This window comes from Lampetra planeri, chromosome 7 (genome assembly GCF_965212315.1).
Source record: "Lampetra planeri chromosome 7, kcLamPlan1.2.h2, whole genome shotgun sequence".
NCBI lineage: Eukaryota > Metazoa > Chordata > Hyperoartia > Petromyzontiformes > Petromyzontidae > Lampetra > Lampetra planeri.
Genome location: NC_136113.1, coordinates 17034772 through 17056993, shown reverse-complemented (window position 1 = coordinate 17056993; position 22222 = coordinate 17034772). Strand labels below are relative to the sequence as shown.

The 22222-nt window shown below is 48.9% G+C and overlaps 1 protein-coding gene across 2 annotated transcripts in view; it reads right to left on the bottom strand.

Moving 5' to 3' along the window:
* Positions 1–21976, bottom strand: part of LOC144720107 (mitogen-activated protein kinase kinase kinase kinase 5-like) — a 59942-nt gene extending 37966 nt beyond the window's left edge. For both annotated transcript variants that reach the window (XM_078596593.1, XM_078596594.1), the window contains exons 1-6: positions 20903–21976; positions 8009–8066; positions 7545–7635; positions 5816–5880; positions 4478–4533; positions 1694–1741 (exon numbers count right to left, since the gene is read on the bottom strand). In XM_078596593.1, the coding sequence (XP_078452719.1) occupies positions 1694–1741; positions 4478–4533; positions 5816–5880; positions 7545–7635; positions 8009–8066; positions 20903–21010 (426 nt within the window). In that variant the 5' untranslated portion in view covers positions 21011–21976. The remainder of the gene's footprint in view (positions 1–1693; positions 1742–4477; positions 4534–5815; positions 5881–7544; positions 7636–8008; positions 8067–20902) is intronic.
* Between the last annotated feature and the right edge of the window lie 246 nt (positions 21977–22222).

Here is a 22222-nt window from a genome sequence, read left to right as displayed (position 1 = left end):
CTTCCTACGATCACTCACTTTAGTTGCTGAAGGACGTTCAGAGGTCACGGGGTATAATTGTCACTGTGCAGAAAGTAGGTTAAGCATATTGTTGAGCGTTATCTCCTTATAAGCACAGGTGGGATTCCTCCAGGTTTCTCATCCCAGACAAAAATACAAATAAGTCTGTAACAATGCATTAATAAACGGATTCCTACACTGACAACATAGGTGCGGATGGTGCCGCAACAACCTATTCTCCCTTGCTCTTTGTATGCGCTGCACTGGTGGGGTGGAGGTGCACTGGTGCTGCACGCGCTGCGCTGCAAACCCGGTGACCTGAATTAAATTTTCGGCCACGGCTAACATCGGTGGCAACTTGTGTCTGAACCGGTCCTGCGCCCACCCCTTCGCAAACCCAGAACGACCGTCATGGTAAAGTAAGGTCAAACAATCCCCGATGACCAACATGGGATTGGCTTCACAAAGAGACGTCATTAATATTGTGTTACATGTATCGTTGACTCGCATAAACCCAGCAGCCTCTATCGATTCATGCATGGCAACGGTGACGTCATGTACTGAGATTCGTTAAAACCTTTATTTGACAAGGGACTAGTGTTAGCATTAGTACACGTGAATTCCATCACCTGTGGGAGTTTCCATGAAGCCACATAGGCGTGCACGTCTTTAGTGGATTACGTAAAATACTCAAAACCCTTTGATGCCTTAAGGCTGGCAAAATACATCGAAACCTTTCAATCATACGAATTGCGCACGCTGGGTCCAAGCGATGCTGGCGAACGGGTGTACAAATGCGGGCTGGGCAATCTGAAGTTAATTCATGGCCTGGGGAAATCCATCCGTCCGCGCAGCTGACATGCGCTGGCATCACTAGCGGTGCAGATGCAATGTCCCGCGCACAGTGCAGTGTCGGTGCCACACGGGAACGACACAAAGCACTTTGTGCAACGATTTACAATTGCCTCTACACGTCAACACCACGAGAATAACCGATACAACCCACGCAACAGCCGGCTCCACATGAGCATTGGGCAGCGTTTGTCAACATTTGGTGGAATGCTGAGCCAGACCGAAGATTCCATATTCTTATAGCACGGGCCGGTCTCTCCGTCGGAGAGCCACCACTAACTTACAACAAGGTGGTGCTTGTTTTATCCACCCAAAAGGAAGGATGGCGATAAACTGAGTTAATCCTCAACGGGGATTTGAACTCGTAACCTTCCGACCGCACGCGAGTTGAGCGCTGCGACGCAGCGCCGCCCGCAGGGTCACTTACAGCAACAGTCCTCAGGCTGTGGGTCACAACCCCGTGGGATAAACATTTACAAATAATGTTGCTCTCAAACCCATAATCCTAACCTCAATGGTGTCCGTCCCCTTTCTCCCATACGTGGTTATGGCACGTCCATCATCACGTCCACGATCTCGCCTTGAGAGCTCCAAATCCCACTTTGATCGGCAGCAGCAGTATGTTTGAGTACACTGCCCAATTGTCATAACAGAGTTGTAATGAGGCGAGCCAATGATGAATGAATGCCGAAGGCATCCGTTATATTGCCACAACATAATAGCATTAACATCCCCTTTCCGCAACACCATATCGACAGCACCACACCATCCCCATACCATCCCCCCGATCCGTACATCCACATAAGAAGGGCGTCGGGTTGAGAGATTTAGAAGATCTCACCTTGATATCTCTGTGCATCTTCCCCTCGCTGTGCAAGTAGGCCAAGCCCTGCAAGAAAACCGTCACACGAGGGTCGACATTTGTAACGACGGTAACCTTCAGCGACCGGGCCGTGGACGTGCGTCGTGAAACGCTGCGAGGCCGCTTTTGCCGCATTTCATAGTTTGTTTTTGGTGTCCGATACACTCAGATTTACATACACAAAAAGAAGACTGAAGCCTTCGGGGAAAATCAACAACTTATTATTTCAACGGCTTGTTTATCTTTATCGCCAATGACAACAAAACCAAACATGAACCAAAAGAAATGCCGTGGTGTATGAAATGATAAATGGCCACCTGTGTTAATGCGCACGGCCCCTCAAGCAGGTCGAGGCTGTGCCCTTAGGCGGAGTGTGCGGCGACGGCTGTAGCTCACGCTGCCACACGTGGCACGATGCCCACGGCTACAAAACAACGCCACGGGAGCTGCGCTGCGATCCCGGGGGACCGGGGTGTCGCTCCTGGCCACGGCTAACATCAGTGGCGAGTGATATTTAAATCAATTCCGGGGTTCACCCTTCACCAACCCTCAATGACCGGCATGGCGAAGTCTAGTCAAACAACCCCCCCCCCCCCCATGGTTGACATGGTGTCGGGTGGCTTTCATCCAGCAGTAGATTGATGAAGTTTGTACAGTTATATTTATATTATTGTTGTAGTAATTTGATGTAAAATTACATCCGATGATGATAAATGTGATTCAATCGGAATATTACACCCACAACAGCACGCCTGTCGTGTGCCCTACAAAGTTGTTTTGGCACATGTTAATAATTTTTTGTATATTATTTTGTGAACTGAAAACCACATTTTCTAATCCGGTTATTTATGTGTAGCCGTTGGTGATTTGGCCAACATCGTCAACCCAGCCAAACCACGGGGGTCAAACCCAATATCTCGGTGGAGGTAGCGGCTCAGCGCTCAGACCCGGTATTAGCTCCCTGATCCATCCGGCCACCTCGGGGAGGAGCACGCACGCACGTGGCACGCACGCACGCAGGCGGTAGCAGCGGCATCACGGCATGTAGACTAACTTGACTGTGAGCGCGTGAGACGTCTGGCCCACGAGCGTGCCCGCGTGCACGCTCGTCTCCCACGTGGGCGTCCGCCATCCGAATTACACGACTCGGCGAGCACGCTACCCCCATCGCCGCTGAGTGCCAGCAAGACCTCCTGCCTATCCACCACCCCCACCACCGCCACCCAGCCTCACCACACTGCCATCCCTCACCCCCCAATGCCGCCCGCCACCGCCCGGCCTCGAACGAATGCAGACAGCGGAGAGACCCTCACCTTCGGAGGTCACGAGCTACATAACCACGGTCAACGTCGTTACATTATATATGTCGCAGGTGCAATACAGAGACTAAGTTGCTGACCTATGCTAATATTGAATTACATTATTGTCGTTCCTTCATGTGTGGGTGTACTTTGGGTATCCCTCATACCACGTATGCATAAATACAAACGTATTTGTAAGTTCTGCTTGTGCGTGCCCATTAAGAGGCATTTATCAGATGCACTCCCCGTCGATGGAATTAAATGCATTGTCATAATTTGGAGCAACGATTTGAATCGAGAATCATGTTTATTTAATTATGAATTCTTATTTTCTCACTTGCACTGTCGAGTTAATATTAGCTGCATGGCTTCTTCCGTCTTGCTCACGCTGAGCTAACACACATACATCGATATAAAATGCACATGACTTGCACAAGTCTTAAATAATAGATGTTTTACATGCACGGCTGGAGGCATGCATCGTTAGTATAAGAGTTGAGTTTACTCGATGACTCGTTACACGCCTCATCACAGAATTGGCCGCACATCCTGGTGCCGAACTCTGCTGAAGGAGCCCTAAATATATAAGGAAAATTGTGTTCTTTACTTCATGCTATGTTTCAGGGCATTTTTCTGCATGACCACCTTGTTTTTCTACGTTCATATTAAAGATGTATTTGTTTAAAAAATTACATTTCTACGTGTCTGCTTTTATTTGAATCTAGCCTAGTCGATGAATTGCACAAAGAATAACATACAACTAGAGAATGGGCTTTTTGTCATGTCACTACTGATCAGAGAAAATGTAAAATGTAAAACGTATTTCTCTCCCGTCAGCACCAATAATCCATTCGGAGTTTAAATTTACAATTCAATGAGTTAGTCGTTGATCACCAATTGCGACTACATCTCAATCCCATCGTCTGCGTTGTGACGAGGAGGCTTCGAGGTTTTGTTCAGTGGATTTCGTGCTCACGATGAACCAGAACGTGGGCCCTGTGATCCGGTAGCATCGCCATCTAAAAACTAAGATATTTTTTATTTTACCAGGTAAGGCCCACTGAGCTATGATCGCTTTTTTCAGAAGCCACCTGATCAACGAATTGGCTTATCACGTGGAAATTTAGAGCAGCCAAATACTCTAAACGCAAGTTTCTAAATGTGGTGGGAAAAACCGGAGGACCCGGATAAAAATCCATGTGACCACAGGGAGAGAGAGATATGCAAAGTTCAAATATACAGGCGTCAGGGTCAGGATCGAACCCACGACCTCCTGTATACCAGGCAAGGAAGTTAACATCTCCTAGTCACCGTGGCGTCCATCGGCCCGACGGACAAAGAGCGGGAGGACAATGGGACAAGAAGTCCTTGTTCATCGCTTGCATCGGGGCTCATGCCAACCTCGCCACGCCACTGGCGCGATCCTCCCCGCATCCATGGCTGACCATCACGCGGCACCCACCTGGAGCGTCTCCCGGGTCACGTACGCGATCTGCCGCTCCGTCAGGGGCCCCGTCACTGCGACAGACGCGGTACAAAACACCGTCAGAGGACGTCCACGACGCGCGACTTAGGGGGCTCATGCCCCATGCCTCGGCACCGGGCCGACTCCAGTGAGGTACTGCAGCCGGTTACATAAAACGGCTTAAAGGAAGCTGCGACCCAAATAAATAATCGCCTATATCGTAGATACTGACCTAGGCTGTGTGTCCCTGGGTGTCTGATACCACTTTGCAACTGCATCAAAAAACAATAAAATGCTTCGTCAGGGTTATACACTCCCTTATTGCACTCCGATGATGTTACTGGGATGTTACTCCATACATGTTGATAGAACAATGGTACAGTGCGATCATTAGAATAATGACTTGACCGCGACTAACATTATTGTTTAATTGACAAAGCTTCAAACGTTTGTGAGACAGCCCAGCTGTGTGTGTTTATCGATTTGTATTTTCGGGTTGCATATTATTTCAAGTCGAATGTACCATTTGTTATTTAAAGCAATGAAAGCTACAGGAAAAAGGCTTCAAGGTGTTTTTGCAACTGATCCCTAGGCTCAGGAACCTCATCCACATCAGCTGTTTAGAAACATAGCAAGAATAATTTAATAATGTACACTTTCATATCTCATGTCTGTAAAATGTACAGGTAACCAGTGACTTACTTATATGTCCCTTGGAGTTGTGAATTACATGTTATTATGGTAAAATATAAAATAAAATACACATAGCTAGTGTTGCTTTGGACTTTTATCGTTTGACAGGTCCATATGGCTGAGTACATGCAAATGCATTCCACAACATTACACAATTAACCGTCAACTAATCGCAAGGCATATAAATGATCCATTTATTGACTTGAATCAATTCGAAACTATTCTACCAAATAATTTTAACTTACAGCATATCATGTGTCTAAATAGAAAGATCATTACTGATGTTTGTACATTATTTTCAAATTGCGTGCATACATTTACATTGAGGATGTACGTATGTATGTGTGTTGAACTTCTTTCGCGCAGTATGTAGTCAACCATTTTAATCGTAGGTGCGGATGACCTTGAATGATGATAATTCCTCAAACGACAGGGCGGTGGAGAGGGCGTGCCGAGTGTTTGCAGGGACTATCCAGCATGCCGTGTTCCTCCCTGCGCCACTGTAATTAGCGTAGCGTGTAGATTTGTTCACCGTCGCAAACGCGACACCGCAGGGGTATGAGCGGCCGGCGAAGACGCAGCTGAGAGCGCACAGTGCCGCATCGCTCTCTCTCCCTCTCTCTCTCTCTCCATCTTCCTTACCGTGATAAATATCCTGGAGGGACCCTCCTCCGCAGTGCTCCATGCAAATCCAAAGTTTGTCGTGCCTGCAGGCACGGACACACGCACACAAAGTGAACACGTGCATGCGAGCTCCTGTCTGCCGGGATAAGTCACACGAACCACCCACACACCGCTTCATCTGGCCACAGGTTATTCCCGAGTCCCCGTCCCGTCTCGTCGCCCACATGCCAGATGCTGCCTTGGGGCGGTTTGGCCCGAGCGTGAAGCATCCCCCACTCACAATGGGGATCCCTCACCACAGCCACTGCACAAGGAGCCACTATTGGTACATTTTTTAAGCGATTTAGGCAACAAGAATTCTCATTTTTGGGTCATTACATGAATGTAAAAACTTAATCCATGAATGTAAAGGATGTCATATTGTATGTAAGCTCAAATAAATCACTGCAAATGCAGGGCTTTTGGTATCTCTACCCAGCAGAGTGACATTCTGAAACCATCTCCCTTACCTTCTTGAAAATATTATAAACATCTGCTAAGCCTCTAAGGTCTTCATTCCACGTCGTTTCCCAAAGATACATTCCCAACATGCACCTCGGCATTCTCGTCTCTGTCCTTTTAAGCATCTTTCATTAGACTTACCGTATGCCCATGCCTCTGCAGCGCGTCACCGCACCGCTCCTACCACTGCTCTAGATAACCTCCCTTTCAGTTCGACTGGCATCTCTCCATCACAATGCCGGAATCTTTCCATTTATGCAATCGCATCCTCCTACCTCACATACCACCCCACGTAAATACTTAACTAGTGACCTGCTTGACGTCCACCCCTCTCCTATCTACAATCTTAATGCCCTCCCTTTCCCCTTTCCTCATGAACAATTCCCTTGTCTCTTGGGAAATTCCAGAATTCCCGTCCCACGCACCCACCTGACAGGAACCGGAGACGGCCAGAAACACGCGAAGCGTAACACGGCCGCCCCCACACAAGAGCGGCCGTGTTGAGTGCGCGCACGCGTGCATAACGCCGCCAACTCGGCGTGAAAGTGCGACTGCGGATGAATTATGCTTCCCGTCGCGCGTATTTAACGCGCATCGCTGGGACGTCGCGCCTCTGCCACGCTGCGTACAAGCTGCCTCGTGGGGTCACGGTGGCTAGAGAACGTGCAGAACGCTTGTACTTTCACAGGTGAGTGTATTACAGGTGAGTGTGAGATTCTATGACCTACATTGGTTCCCAGGCCATTATTATGTTGGCTCTTGCCTGTTTACTGACTTTAATGTGTACAGTAATTATCGTGTACAATTAGAATTGCAATCGAGTATCCTTATTTTAAGTTGTTGCAATTATTTGTCCTCTTACTTTTAGACAATAACAGATTTCTCCAGATTATGAGATGCACTTTTTCCGCCCTGTATTTTAAATCACATGTCTGGGGCTGCGCCTTACCATCCGGTATGTTTGTGTCTCCATCTTATAACATGGAGAATACAGCAGCAAGGGTCGGGCAATACGCGTTCATGCTGTATATAAAAGCGTATTTGTTTCTTTTCACATTTCGAGCAAGTTCGTGAGCGAGTGAAACATTGGCAAGTCATCGTGAAAGTGGGTGATCATGTCCGTAGATGAATAACTGAGCGAGCGAGTGGATGAATGTGTTAATGAGTGTGTGAGTGCGTTGGTGAGCAAGCGCGTGATTGAGCGAGTGAGCGAGCGAGAGCGAGCAAGGAGTTGAGTGCCACACACCGCAGGTAGCTGCCATAGTAGGCGACGATGTTGGCGTGCTTGCACTCCTTCATCATCACAATCTCTTGCTGGATCACCGAGAAGTCATCTCCTGAGACACACGGGGACGTCCGGGCACACATGGTGGGGGCGGGGGGAATAATTGCCTCGGGAACGCCGATACAGCATCGCTCACACCACACGTGCAGAACACCCACGGCCACTGTGGTATCGTTTAACGGCGAGGAGGGAAACGCATGCTCGAAACTCTTGGGAAGAAAAAAACAACCAGTGTCTCACGTTAATTATTCATCAAAGGCTGTGTAGTGTTGCGTGTAGTGCGGGCTCCGATTAAATTGTAAGCCGAGCCGTTAACCTGCGTTGCCGCTTGTGACTCAAAATACCGAGCAAGGCAAACCGCATCCCCAACACTGATGAAGGCCCCGCTGTGACCCTCACTGTGTGTCCTGGGATGCTATGCTCACCGGGCTCCAGTTTGATGATTTTGATGGCCACCAGCTCTCCTGTTTGGACATTTCTGGCCTGCGGTGACACAAACGAACAAGAACCCAGCGTTTAGCCTGCATGCCTTTTGAGGATGGCCCACCAGTTCAGGCCAGTACGGTACACGAGGGGAGGTTTGGCAGGCACCACACATACCCGTCAGCCTTTGTTACCGCATTGCCAATACGTAAGCATGTCGAAGCATCGGGTACTCACTTTAGATTTTGACAACCAAATGGAAGCCTGTGCCACATCTAAGTCCGCCGATGTCGTGCACGGTCAAAAATCGAACCCAGGTCGACCGGGATCGTAGCTCCATGCGCTCAGCACGAGCTCCCCACCGCTGCTCCCCACACTATCGACGATGTACACCGGTGACAAAACAGAACGTGGAAAGGGACACACGACTCTTGACTCAAGCCCACCGTGCAGTCCAGCTAATTCTGCTCCACTGCCAATGTCACCAGCGCTCTTCCCCGGGAGAAAGAGCACCACCCACCTAGGGCGATGTTTATCTCGGGCAGCTCGTGACGCTTTCCAGAGACGGCATCAGAGCTACCTGTCTGGAGAAATAACCCCGAGTTCTAGCACAAGTAGCGGTAGGATGAGGGTCATCATTAGTGTAATCGTAACGTGGCTTTTTACTCGAGCGTCAGTATGTCAACCAATCAGGACTTGAATTCAGACAGAAATAATTTGCCCACCTTTCTCGACAAGGGACATATTCTCAGAAAATACCGCGGTGTCGGACGTACTAAGACGAAATGCCTTTTTATCCACCCTCGGGTGAATGCCACCGTGGGAAGTCAACATCATTTGCCCGGTCCCCGCCCGAATAGCACAAGAGAATTTCCACCACTGGCTCTGGGCCACCAACACAAATGAACACCGCCCCCATCACCATTCGAGCCGGGAGACAGTTTGACCTTTTTTATTTGGCGCAATGAAGAAACTTGTACAACGTTGTGAAACTGTGCTCAAAATTCTCATTGTGGTGCACGTCGATAAATTATGGTAAATACCAAAAAGGCAAAGCCACTTGTTATTAATATTCTGCAGCGAATACCACGAATGTGTAAAAAAGCATATTTCTGATTCCGTGTCTCCCGTGGGGGACGACGACGATGCAGCGGGGGCCACGAGCTGGGGTGGCGAACCTCTGCCAAGTGCCGCCGCTACAGCGCACGCCGGCGCCTTCAACTGCCAAGCAGCGCACAGCCTCCGCCATCCCAATTGCTATTCCGCACACAGAGACTGGGAGAGGGTGGATGCTCATACGTGGCCCCACAAGCAGGCTCCATAAAAAAAAAAACGAAAGTTTCAATATTTAATGATCCATTATTATCTACGTCAGTGTCACACTATTCAAAATGTACCCACAATATTCAGTTCTAAAAAAAATTCGGATTTTAATATTTGGGGTTCAGTACCCATCAAAACTTAAAAATACAAACCTTCACAAGACGAGGCGTCGAACCCAGCATACACAATATGCCGTCCTTTAATTCTGGGGCACCCACATTTGTAATTAATGGCTTTGCATTTTCCAGATATAATAGCAATCAACTGTGCCATGATTACAGAAAATGTTAGCTTTCTAGCCCTCAAAGAACTTAATTTAAATTGACATCAGTCATCATGAGATACTGTATTCAGAGACTTTCAGTTTAGACATCGCCATAGTCCCTATCTGAACCACTGGCCATAACTCTAACATGATAGGGTCAAAGTGAATACAGGAGCATATTTTCAATTCAAACTTTTTTCCCCCACGTCCGTACCGAGCCACCATCGCGAATCGAGTGCGAGCTCAGCAAGCGAGAAAATAAAATATTTCTCGGATTTTCAGGACAAGGTTTGTGGTGAAACATACAAAGAAGGCGAAGGAAGTTTAGCCTGGAACAAAAAGTGACCAGAGGGGAATTTTCTTAAATCACGAAAGGAATGAATAACATCGGCAAGATAAAATGTAAATAAAACATTAATTTTGAGTTCCACAGCACTTCTCAGGGCGGGGCGGGGGGTCATTACGAGATGCGGCTAATGCCAGAAACAACAAAGATCCAAAGAGACAATTACTTTACCAGAGTGTGGCCCTCATCGTGGGAGCACCAAACAATTTGCCCGCACCTCATGGTGAAAGGGGGTGGAGCAGTAGTACAGTGTATTGCACGTTGCACAACAAACACAGACATCCGAGTTTGATCCCCTGCCATGGCTAACATCAGTGGCGAATGTATTCCCAGCTGGTCCTCAACCACCCCTCCACCAACCCACACTGCCCGGCGTGGCTATGCACACGGTCAAATAGCCCCTATGGCCTACTTGGCGTGGGGGGGGGGGCCTTCATCCAGCAGTGGATTGACAAAAAGGCTGTGAATAATTATTGAGACACCACAAATTGTTACATAACACTGCGTACACAGTAGATACGAGATGATTGTACCTTCACCATTTTAACGATACAATTTTTTCCTACAAGTAAAAAACATTTAAATAAAAACATAGCAAATAGGTTTTTATAGATCAATAGATCACTGTGATATATACTTAATGAGATAGTATGCAAATATCCAAAGCAGGCATCGGCTAAATACGTGTCTTGAGACTCAATGAAGCTTTCCTGGATAAAGGCCATGATTATTTCCATACCATTAATCAATGTGAAGACTTGGAGGCATACAAATACAGTGCTACTCTAGTAATGTGCTTTTAAACAAGTATCAGCATGTCACCTGGTAGCTCGCATCCACAGTCAAACAAATAGTTCACACGAGCATCATCCATTCAACGACAATACAGGCAGCAGAACCATCGCTGCAAGAAGCAGAAACGAGTTTTAAGCACAAGTTGTTCAGTACAGCCCGGCAATAATTTGGAAGCCACTATTGTAGGGGAAAGGGCTGAGTTTTTTTGCACCAAAGCGGCATAGATATCGCGAATGAAAGAGCGGTCTGTGAGGGATATCACAAATGTCACGAGAGCAGGAAGCTTTTGGGAAGCTCATTTTGTGGTCATGAAAGCGCAACTTCAAGCTGTTACAGAACACAGCAAGAGGATAAAGGAGAAAGCTGACCAAACCTAAGCATGTTTCTCCACCCGCTCCCCTCCCCCTGAGCTGAAGAGATCACAGGAGCGAGTGTTGCATAGAGAACACTTGACAGATTATAAACACGGGGTCTGCGTGCGTCGCAGCAAATGCATTACACGCAAGCGGCTCTGTACACAGACTACCGATCACATTACAGCAACAAGTGTCATGTGAAGCATGTTCAACGTTATCTGCGGGGCCGAGATGTTAACTCCCTCGCCTGGTATACAGGAGATCGATGCAAACCGACCGTGACGTAACTCGTTTGCTTTAAACGTCTCGGCTCTACGCGTTAAAAATGTACGTCTAAAAATTACGACTCACTTAAAATAGCCTACACTAACCCATGCCTTCGTTACACTTTTCAAATAATCAAACTCAAAACAATATATCTCCTTGACATCCCACTCCAGAGAGTAGGAAGTGGGATGAGTTGGGGGAGGAAGGAATGGGAGTGGTCGAGCCGATGGAAGCTCACGGTTCTATGGAGCATGGGGGGGACATGGAGCTGGGAATCGGTGACGTTTCCGGGCTAGAACTGGGCCGTCCCTGGGCTGGCAGAACCTGGTTCCCAGTGATCAAAGAAATGAGGCACAAGAGACTACACATGAGCCATGGGGGCACAGATTGGTGGATCCTGCAGGTTTTGTAGATCTCCAAACCCCGCCGGACCGCGAGACAACCGAGCCAGGGCAATATTATTCCCCTGTGTACCTGGCGGCCTCTCTCCATCTACCCCAGTTTCGTTGCACATACAAAACAGTCCTTTCAAATGAATTGGCCGAACATCTCAATGCAGGAACCTATTGAAAGGAGTACTGCAGCTCAGTGGGGATTTCATGGACAGTATAAGTAAACGATATAAATGGAGCTGGGATACAGATATAGGCACTCGCACGCAGTGAAGTGGCCCCTATCAGCGTCGCCCCAATACCAGCGATCGCTTTTAAAGGAAGATATGAAACCCCAAGAGCAAATAGCTCTCATCTTGTAGGAAAGTTCCGACGCCGTGTACGTGTGTCGACACAATGTTGTATGAGATAAAACGCCCCGAGTGCCATCGCTAAGATTATCCTGGCTGTCGTTTTATTTCTCTGTCACAAAATTCAAAACTCATTTTGCAGTCCAGGACACATCGCTTCGAGGTGCAAACATACAAAATTAGGGGCTAGGATTTAATTTTAATTGAGAGTTTCTTATTTAAGAAATACACACTCAGTGGCTTTTTGCAAAATCGTCCATTAAAATGACAGCACTAGAACAAGACAGTACAGTAATATTAAAATATATTTATCAAAGGATGGGAATCACTCTTCATTTAGAAGAGGCAATCGTAAAGACTGCAAGGTGTTGCTAAACAATGCAGGCAACACCACAGTTTAATCCATATCAAGTGATACCAGCGAAGCTGGACATCGACATAGTGAGGTCATGGTGGTAATTGCACTGCAGACCACATCTGTAGTCTGGCAACGGATTAATAATGGGCGCTGAATTCCAACGTGATAAATAAATGCACGGTATTTATCTTCTTGGTTCTTCCAGCATACCCATGGGAAATGCAGACATGCGACAAGTACCACTCGTGAAATGCGTAGGAGGTGGGCGGGGGTGGCCCTGGTCGCGTGTCTGCATTTCCCATGGGTATGCTGGATTCCTCTTGATATGCGGATTCTTTTGTCGGGGCGCTCTCCCCCCCTCCGGCCCAGCTTAAAGAGACGCTCCAAGCCTGGGGTGTGTCATTCAGACTCTGTCTTCTCGACAGACCTGTTCTTCACCTGAGGACGGCTGCTTGCGTTGTGGCCGAAACGTCGTGAGAATTATTTTATTATGTTTTATTTGTATTATTTTATTATTTCCATTCTACGTGACTTTACCGAAAGAACCAAGAAGATGAATCCCTGCAGTCACGAAAGCTTTAAATCGAAATGCGCGGTATTTATTTACTTAAGTGTTGGAAACTTTCATTGGGTGCAGGCAGTGTCCCTGGCTCGACAAATGTATTGCTTGGTGGGTCACCGAGCTGGGCTCACGGCACACACTCTCAAGGTGTGGGCGCGCCACGGCGCTGGTGAGGGCGGCCGGCAGAGCGGCACGACCACGGCGTGAGAGAGTCGCTCCCCAGCCGCACCGAGTTTCACAACGTCCCGCGGTTACGCAAAAGTGCCCGCGCGCTCCCGCCAGCATCCGGCCACACCGGCTCCGTGCGTCTCGCTGGCGAAGACAGAATTATTAAGGGCCACTTCAATCTCAAAAGTATAAGTGTGAAGTGATCCCGTGCTCAAATAGGCATTCAGCCGTGGTCACCGATATGAAAAGATGGCACCGCCTAGAGGGGCGATGATGGTGATGATGATGATGAAGCTGATGATGGAGCAGAGTCTGGATTTAAACTCACAATCCCACGATTGGGAGGTTTGCATTTCTACCAGCCGAGTTGCAACCCACCTCTCCTTGTGTGCGTGTGTTTACGTATACCAGCTGAGGGTTCAGTTCAGTTCCACAACAAAACAACGTTGTCTCACGCAAATTCAACTGCAATGCGGTGCCAAGCGCTTAACTGAAGCAATTCATTCCCCTTTCTCTCTCCTCTTTTACTCTTCACAGATTCCGAGTACTGCGTAGTGGACACCCAACCACAGAGTGGGGATAAAATAAATAAATCGCCGCTTTTAAAACACCCAGAACAAAACATGCACCGACCCCTACATTTGCTTATTTAAGGCACCGAGACGGACCGCGTGATTTACCCACGGTGCCGCACCGAGCATCGCCGTGAATACAAATCCTACGCGGTTCTGGCCGGGCCGACCGGAGCGACGGGGCTCGAACTTCCAGCGCAGGTGCCAACTCCACCTTCGCGGCGCCGGTTTCCTCTGAACGCACCAAATTTAGACAGACGCAGAAATTCTTTCTTGGTGACGTCGCTGCCACGACATCCATGGCACCGGTCGCCAATCGCATTACAAACACACACCACGGTCTGGCACAAAATCAAAGATGGCATTAATACCTCGGTTTGTTCAAGACAGCCTCACTGAATGTGATTTTCAAGAAGACCTGCTCCTTGGATGAGTGCTCAGTTCCTGTTTGAGTGGTTGTTGTGCGCAAGAGAAAACTATAATACCCGAGAAGCTAACGTGAAGTTTGATCACGTAGAAAAATGGCCACTGGCAGCAGGCTCTTGCACCGTGTTAAGTGCTCCCGTGCGTCAAGCGCCCAGGTGTGCTAACCAAGGGGCCAGGTGTAGAGTGACACAAGGGTACACGATGACCCTGAGCGTCGTCGACCGAGCTAGGATCGTCGTCCCTCGAGCTCGAACGTTGCCGCACGTGCACCGGCCGTCACCCGAGCCGGCACAGACGCCGCCGCGAGCAACTAAACCGTGCTTGGGCCGTGGAGAAGGACACACGGGTTTCTAAATTACCGGAGCTAAGGGGCACGGCAGCAGTTTGTGCAAACGGCGCTCGCGGTTTGCAGCTGCGTGCGCCGAAAGTGGGGAAAATGCGAGCGCTTACCACTCCACGCCAACGTTCCCAGCGCCGCACCCAACATCCGCAAGCGGCCCGGGAGACACCACTGGATCAATGCAACCGAACACGCCCGTCACTCCCAGGGGTACTACAACAAGACACCGGCGGCCAAACGTCCCGTCGATACGCTTTACGTACGTGCGCGGTATTCCCGATGTGTTCCAGGATGCCCGGAGGAGGCAGGCAGTACAGGAGATAGGTGGCTGACCTATCTGTTTTAATGTTGTGCACCTTGTTAGTGAGCGTTTTACTCCAGGCACTGGTTTCACCCACAGACCCAAGTCCTCGTATTTAAAGGGGTTGGCCAAACAATTCAAGCAGGTGCCTCCTGATAAAGACTCTTGAGATTCGGTGAGGCTTTCCCAGGTAAAACTAATACTTTAGTGAACACATATTTCCTAATAAAAAAAACTAGCGGGATGATCAATTTTGTTTATTTAATGTGTTTTAATATCTTTCCTTGCAAAACTCGATTATTGTTGTTGAGTGTAGGTATTATAAAATGTAATGTACTGCAGAGTTTTCATTGAGAGTTGTATTAATTTAAAGACGTTCACACCCCCTTGGAGGCACTTAAACAGTGGCATGTGGGGCTCAAACTTTACCAGACGTGGCTTTGAGCCCAAAACAACATGCGCCATCTGCACAGGAAATAGTTACTGAATGTTACAATAAATATTTTCAAGCCAACTATTTGGTAAAGTGCAGGTTAGCTCACTGCACCCCGGCACAACGTTTCTCTAACGCCTGTTCTCATCATCATCAATCTGACTGTTTGCACTGATAACGATACCCAATGTGGAAAACAGTTGGTTTTTGGTATTGATGTCCAGAAATTGTGAGTGTTTGCGAACAGAGAGAGAGCCTGCCACGCTGAGCGACGGAACTCCCGAGTGGCAAGGTGTCCTTTGGCCTGTTGGCACTTGGGAAGCCATGAGCTCCGGACGAAAGTATTCTTTCATTACTTGAACCTAATTAGAAAATACAGATACCACCGCAACCATTCACCTTGGATTCCAGCCGAAACTTAATAATTTTATCCCAGATCTGACATGGACACAAGGGCCAGGCTGATTTGTTTAAGGTGCCTGGCACATCTACGCAGCATCAACAACCGGAAGCATCCCAAGATCAAGAAAATGCAACTCGTGTCCCCTCTGTGTGCTGTGCTCGTTGCTCGTGAGCAGATAATGTCCTCTCCACTTGACGAAAAGTAAATAAAATAGACGAGGCACAATACCTTTTTCCCAAGGGGCCGTCCATAAATGACGTCACGCGATTTTGGACGATTTTTGACCCCCCCCTCGTCACACGACGTCACAAAAAGTCAGACCCCCCCTCAAATATGACGTCACAAAGCTCTGCCCCCCCCCCTAAAAAAATAAAACATGCTTCAAATCGCTTTAAACTATTGTCATTGTAGTGCACATTTAATGTGGCGCTGCACTCTGATGTTGTAGGAGAACACATTTATATAAAAAAAAGTATATTTAATTAAGTAGAACGTGTTGTCTATATTTATTTAAAGTTGCGCATTTTGATGTGACGTCACATTTCTCACCCCCCCCCCCCCTCGTCACACATGTCACAAATGTCTGACCCCCCCCTAGGTGCATGACGTCATTTATGGACGGCCCCCAAGTGTGCAGTTCATGGAGTTCGCAACAAAACAGAGACCGTATTCTTTTTGAACAATTCCACCAACCCTGGTCACATGAACCTCATCATACATTCCAGCCGTACGATTACAGTGCGCTTCGTGGCCCAGTAACGCACGCACTGACGACTCGGGAGTGCGCGTGCGTTAACAACGTAGCGAGCTAAGAGGCAGGGTGTGTTTCTTATGAAATCATGAAACAGGGTGTGTGTCCTCTAGTGTTAAAATACAGGGTATGTGTGCGTGTGTCTGTTCATGTATTATGAGCACTACGCACACTGAATTGCAGGAAGTGGTGGGAAGATGACGTTGACCTCCTGACCTGTTCACCGTCCGGTTGGGCTTTCCAGACACCAACACTTTCTACGCTGCTACTTCCCCTGCTGTGTGCGCGCTCACATTTGTACCTCTGTCTCTTTTCCCAAGTGTCACATTTGTGTCACCAAGAGCAATGCAAGCGAGAGTGAGCGAGCGAGGAGATAAAAAGGAACAGCCGCTTGCTAGAATCATCGTCTAAATGTTTTTCCACCTGCCTACTGACACATGAGGTTCCACACAGTACGGCCTGACAGTTGAACACACTCACAACACATGTCGTTTAATTTACAACTCTTACAAAGATTCCAGTTGTCAAAGTCCACTGTTGCTGTTTCTATAAAGTACTCATCATTAGTAAATATCATTATTTATTTAACTTGTGCATCTGGTGCTGTGTAAAAACTAAATAAATACGTGTTTTATAAGGACTGAAGTGACAGTGGTGCGCTGTTTACGGTAACGCATAATTAACTTGACACCACTCTCACAGGCCCAACGCTGCCGCACATGGGGATTGTACATCACCACGCTGGTCAGTGCGGGTTTGTGAAGGAGGGAGTGCACCCAGGACTGCTTCAGATACCACTCGCTACTGATGCTGCCCGTGGCGGCCAGGAATTGAATTCAGGCCGCCGGGTTCATAGTGCACTGAGCTGCCCACTGTACCACTGTTCAATCGGCAGCACGGTTCCAGTACGGTGAATGGTGGGTGCACAACCACTTGCCAGGGAGTGTGAACGCATTTTAGAATGCACATTCAAACTGTAATTCATTACCGGTGCCGTACTGTAGTGTGTCTACCACCAAATCACTCGGACTGCACCCCATCCCCCAGAGGTTCAGCAGGGTTGAGCTTGGATAGTGCTTGGATGGACCTCCACCGTGTATCATAGGTGGTATAGACTGTGGGATTACATGTGGGCAGCAGAGAGCAGCGTAGCAAAATACTTTGTTGTACTGTAATTCTATGCCCCTGGATAGAAGTACAGTACCATCATGTACTCATATTATATCCCCCATTTTCACCAAACCTGTGCTAACCAGCGTGGCGAAATTTGGTGAAACGGCCACCACGATCCGCACGGAATGGGGAGGCCCTCATCCAGCAGTGGGTTGACAAAAGGCTGTCCATGAACACTGCGGCGTAGTACAATCTCAGATATTTCAAGATTTACATGTTCTCGCCACGCATGTAAATAATATGTTAATAATAGGCAAACACACGTGCGTATTGACGTGCCAACACACGGCAGCACTGGGTGACGTTGCATCACGGTTAGAGGCTGGAGATGTGGCCAGGAGAGTGTGGAGGAGGCAGGCTGGCGGCTCAGGGGATGATTCCATGTCAAAGCACTGCAGCCAGCCAGCCATCATGAAGCCCGCTTCGTATGTGGCATGAGTTGATGGCCTCAGCCCAGTCACCAATGACTATACCAAAAGAAAAATAAGTAAATTATGGCGTTAAACTTAATTAAGTCAGCATGTTCCAGCAATCAAAACGATTAACACGTTGGTTTAATTACCACGCGGTGAACGTTCTTTGCAGCACATATATAAGATGTGCTTAAAAAGGCCTTGGGATGTGATTAAAAAGGACTTGGGATATAACTTCGGAAGAAGTTCTGTGATGTCATCTTCCAGGCCGTTATTGAACACAAGGTGATGTTCGCTGTTAGTTGCTTGAATTGAAAAATCTTTGTCTCATTAAGACAACGCAACAGAAATCTAAATGAAAGAAAATAACAAAAGTTTCAAGTCTAGTTTTGTGCTGGAGAATTTTGCCGAAGTTAGATATTTAATAATGTATATATTAGCGTGTGTAGTGTTAATGAGTAGAGTGGTGGTGCAGTGATTAACAGACTGAACCCGGCAACCTATGTTTGATTCTCAGCCACAGATAACATCAGAGGCAACTGATATCCGAACCAATTGGCACATGTGAAGTCTATCGCAACAGTGTAGGGAGGCCTTCGTTCAGCAGGGAATAGACTTCAGCCTGAAAATTATGATTACTCTATTTTACAAAAATAAGATGCATGTTTTTCCCTGTACACTATTTTAACGCACGGATTGGGGGGGGAGGGTGGTTCTTCTTATAATCCAGAGAGAATACATTGTTTTCCAGAACACTTGCTTTAATTTAGTTGTTCATAATACTTTTCCGGTGATACTTCTTCACAATACATGACCACCAAGAGGATGGAGGAACCACAAGCAGCCATTCAGATTTATCTTGCAGAAGACATCTTCCCCGTTATAAAGCACCATTCATCTTCTCGAAAAACGGCTCTCCAGAGACCCATATCTTCCCCTATTAAATAAGCACCTTTTTCCCTAAAACACCGCAGAGTTTGGGACATGTCTTACTTTCTGGAGGCTCTTATAATCCAGAGAACACGTTACTACATGTTTAATGTTCACGAGATAGCGGATGGGTAGGGCTCCAAGGCAAGGGGCTCCTGGTGACACTAACACTCATGGGGTTTATATTCTGGGCAGTGTTCAACAAGTGGTTGCCGATTACTCTGAGTTGTGCTTAAGGAGTTTGGGGGTCACATCAATAATACACGGTTGCTGGCCACATTACTGCACTCAGTTAAGTGTTACAATGATTAACCACTCACATTATTTACTGAGTATGGCTCTATGAAAAGATACAAATCATCATCAATTGCAGTAGAATATACTGCAATTATTTATAATTCAATGGTCACATTATTGATACAGGCACCATCAATAAGTAGCTGATTCATTATACAGTAGTTAAATACCATGTTTACCATCATTTCTAAATCAGCAAAATGTGTTTCCAGGTCATGCATTAACGCCCTCCTTGGCTCCGATTTGACCCTCTGTCATTGGGTTTGCTCAGCAGGTGAGCGGGCCAGTGATCTTGTGGTCAGTGCTAGAGGCGAGTGGCCAGTCACAAAGCCACTTGGTACGCTGCTTAAAGGATGAACTGAGTGGAATTGACTGCCGTTGTCTGGCGGTGAAACGAGGCGACAAAAGTCAACAACTCGGAGCTGTGAGGATCACAAGCCACCATTCGTCTTCATCGCGTCGTCATCCGGCTCACCTGACAACTACACAGAGCTAGGCCTGTCCAGGACACACCTTGGTACAAGTCGGTGGGAGCCCACTGAGCGCACGCGTCTATGATTCGAGGGAAAGGCAGGCTAACCACGAGTGCAACAGGACATCGAGAAGTTGCACGTGATCAAGACAGTAGTTGGGTTTGGAAAAAAACCATGTTCAGGTATTGGTGTTGTAAATGCAAATTGTCACAAATTTGCAAGGATCACGACTGGGAAGGATGAGACGTGAATTCTGCCGAAAGTCCCGTTGCATTCAACAACCGAAGTGATTAAACTTTAGGTTTCTTTGGTGCTGATTGTATGGACACAACCAGTGACATAAGGCCAGGAGTTAGATAGAGGCCAGGCCAGGAGGATCAGGTTCAAAGGGTCATATTTCAAGGTGTGGTCACAAGATCAATGAGTCCCAGGTCAAGAGGTCAACATGAGAACGAGTCCACACAGCCAGAGCTCCCGCAGCGAGTGCGGCGAATTCAACATCTCACAGGTCAAGACGTGGCCTTAACACGTGGGCCAAGTGAAACCTGGGTCATAGTCCACGAGGTCATAGGTTAAGGAGGCTGTGGGTCATCCGCCCAAAGGGGTTACAGGTGAATTGAAAAGAGTGGTCATGGACCAAGACGCCTGGGGTCAAAAGGTCAAAGGTCGTGTGCCTTGCGGAGGTCAAAATGCCACAAACGGGTCCAGAGTCAGGCGCAGCATGCGTCGGGTTGCAGTGGTGAGGAGTGGTGAGGTGTGGTGTAGTGGTGAGGACTGGTGTAGTGGTGAGAAGCGGTGTGGTGAGGTGTGGTGGTGAGGTGTGGTGTAGTGGTGAGGAGCGGTGGAGTGGTGAGGAGTGGTGTGTAGTGGTGAGAAGCGGTGTGGAGTGGTGAGGAGCGGTGTGGAGTGGTGAGGAGTGGTGTGGAGTGGTGTGGAGTGGTGAGGAGCGGTGTGGTGAGGTGTGGTGTAGTGGTGAGGAGCGGTGTGGAGTGGTGAGGTGTGGGGTAGTGGTGAGGAGCGGTGTGGAGTGGTGAGGTGAGGTGTGGAGTAGTGGTGAGAAGCCGTGTGGAGTGGTGAGGAGCGGGGTAGTGGTGAGGAGTGGTGTGGTGTGGTGCGGAGTGGTGAGGAGTGGTTCGGAGTGTTAATGAGTGCCGGGGAGCGGCGAGGAGGAGGAGGATGAGCGGTGATGGGGCCCCGGGCACCTTGTGCACGTCGCCGTACGTGCCGCTGCCCAGCCGCTCCGCCAGCTCGAAGTCCTCCTGCGGGTTCCTGCGGCTGATGTCCAGCCCCGTGGGGCCGTAGCCGCTCATCTCCCCCTCTCGCTCGCCTCCTTCCCTCACTCACCACTCACTCTATCACTCACTCCTCTCTATCACTCACCACTCACTCACCACTCGCTCACGCCTCTCTCTCTCACTCACCACTCACTCCTCATTCACTCACTCACCACTCTCTCCTCACTCACTCCTCACTCACTCACCACTCGCTCACGCCTCTCTCTCTCCTCACTCTCTCACTCACTCCTCTCTCACTCACCACTCACTCACTCCTCTCTCTCTCACTCACCACTCTCTCACTCCTTACTCACTCCTCTCTCTCACTTACTCGCCACTCACTCCTCTCTCTCTCTCGAGACGTCTTTCGCCTCCCCACTCCTCCCACCCTCGTATCGCCCTCCTCCTCCCTCCCTCCCTCCTCCTCTTCCCCCCCCGCCTCCGTCCGTGTCTTCACTGCTCCGCTCGTCGCTCTTCCACACTCCTTGCTACCGACTTCTCCTCCCCCCTCCTCGTCGTCGTCTCCGCCGCTGCGTCTCTCGCTCACGACGACGATCCCCGCGCTGACCGCAGCAGCAGCGGCAGCAGCGACCACCACGACCACCACCACGGCCACGGCCCCGCCCGCCTCGCTCCGCGTCTTCCCCTCACGGCGTCACCCCCCCGCACGCGTTGCCTGGTGACATCGTTACCCCAATTAGAAAACAATAACGACGACGATCGTCAATGACCGGAATTGCAACTGTCAACAACAACAGCAGCAGCACTAAGAGCAGCAAGAGCAGTCGTCGCTGACGTTAACTGCATCGCTTTGTTCGCGTGGCTGCCAGGAGCGCGTGGTCACCAACGCGCCGTTGACGGCCGCCGTCGAAGTGCGCAGCGCTCACTACAACATCCATGTTGTTGTTAATGTTGTTGATGTTGTTGTTGTCGCGGTAATTATCAACTCGGTGAGCCTCATTACGTGGGCACCGTTATCGCCTCACGCGCCTCTTAATCCACAGCCCCTCCCCCCGCGCCCACCCCCCCCTAGAGCCCCTCCCCTCAGAACCACCCCCCCCCCCGATAGAGCCCCTCCCCTCAGCACCCCCCTATACCCCGCCCCCCATGCTCAATTCCACACAGCGCACGCGCACAGAGGCCTGGGTGGCGCGCGCCGTCACGTGCGCGTGCTCCGCCAATCGCGAGGGGGTGGAATGGGCGACGCCTATCCGGTGTGGGATTTCTAAACACGCACCTCGCCCCGCC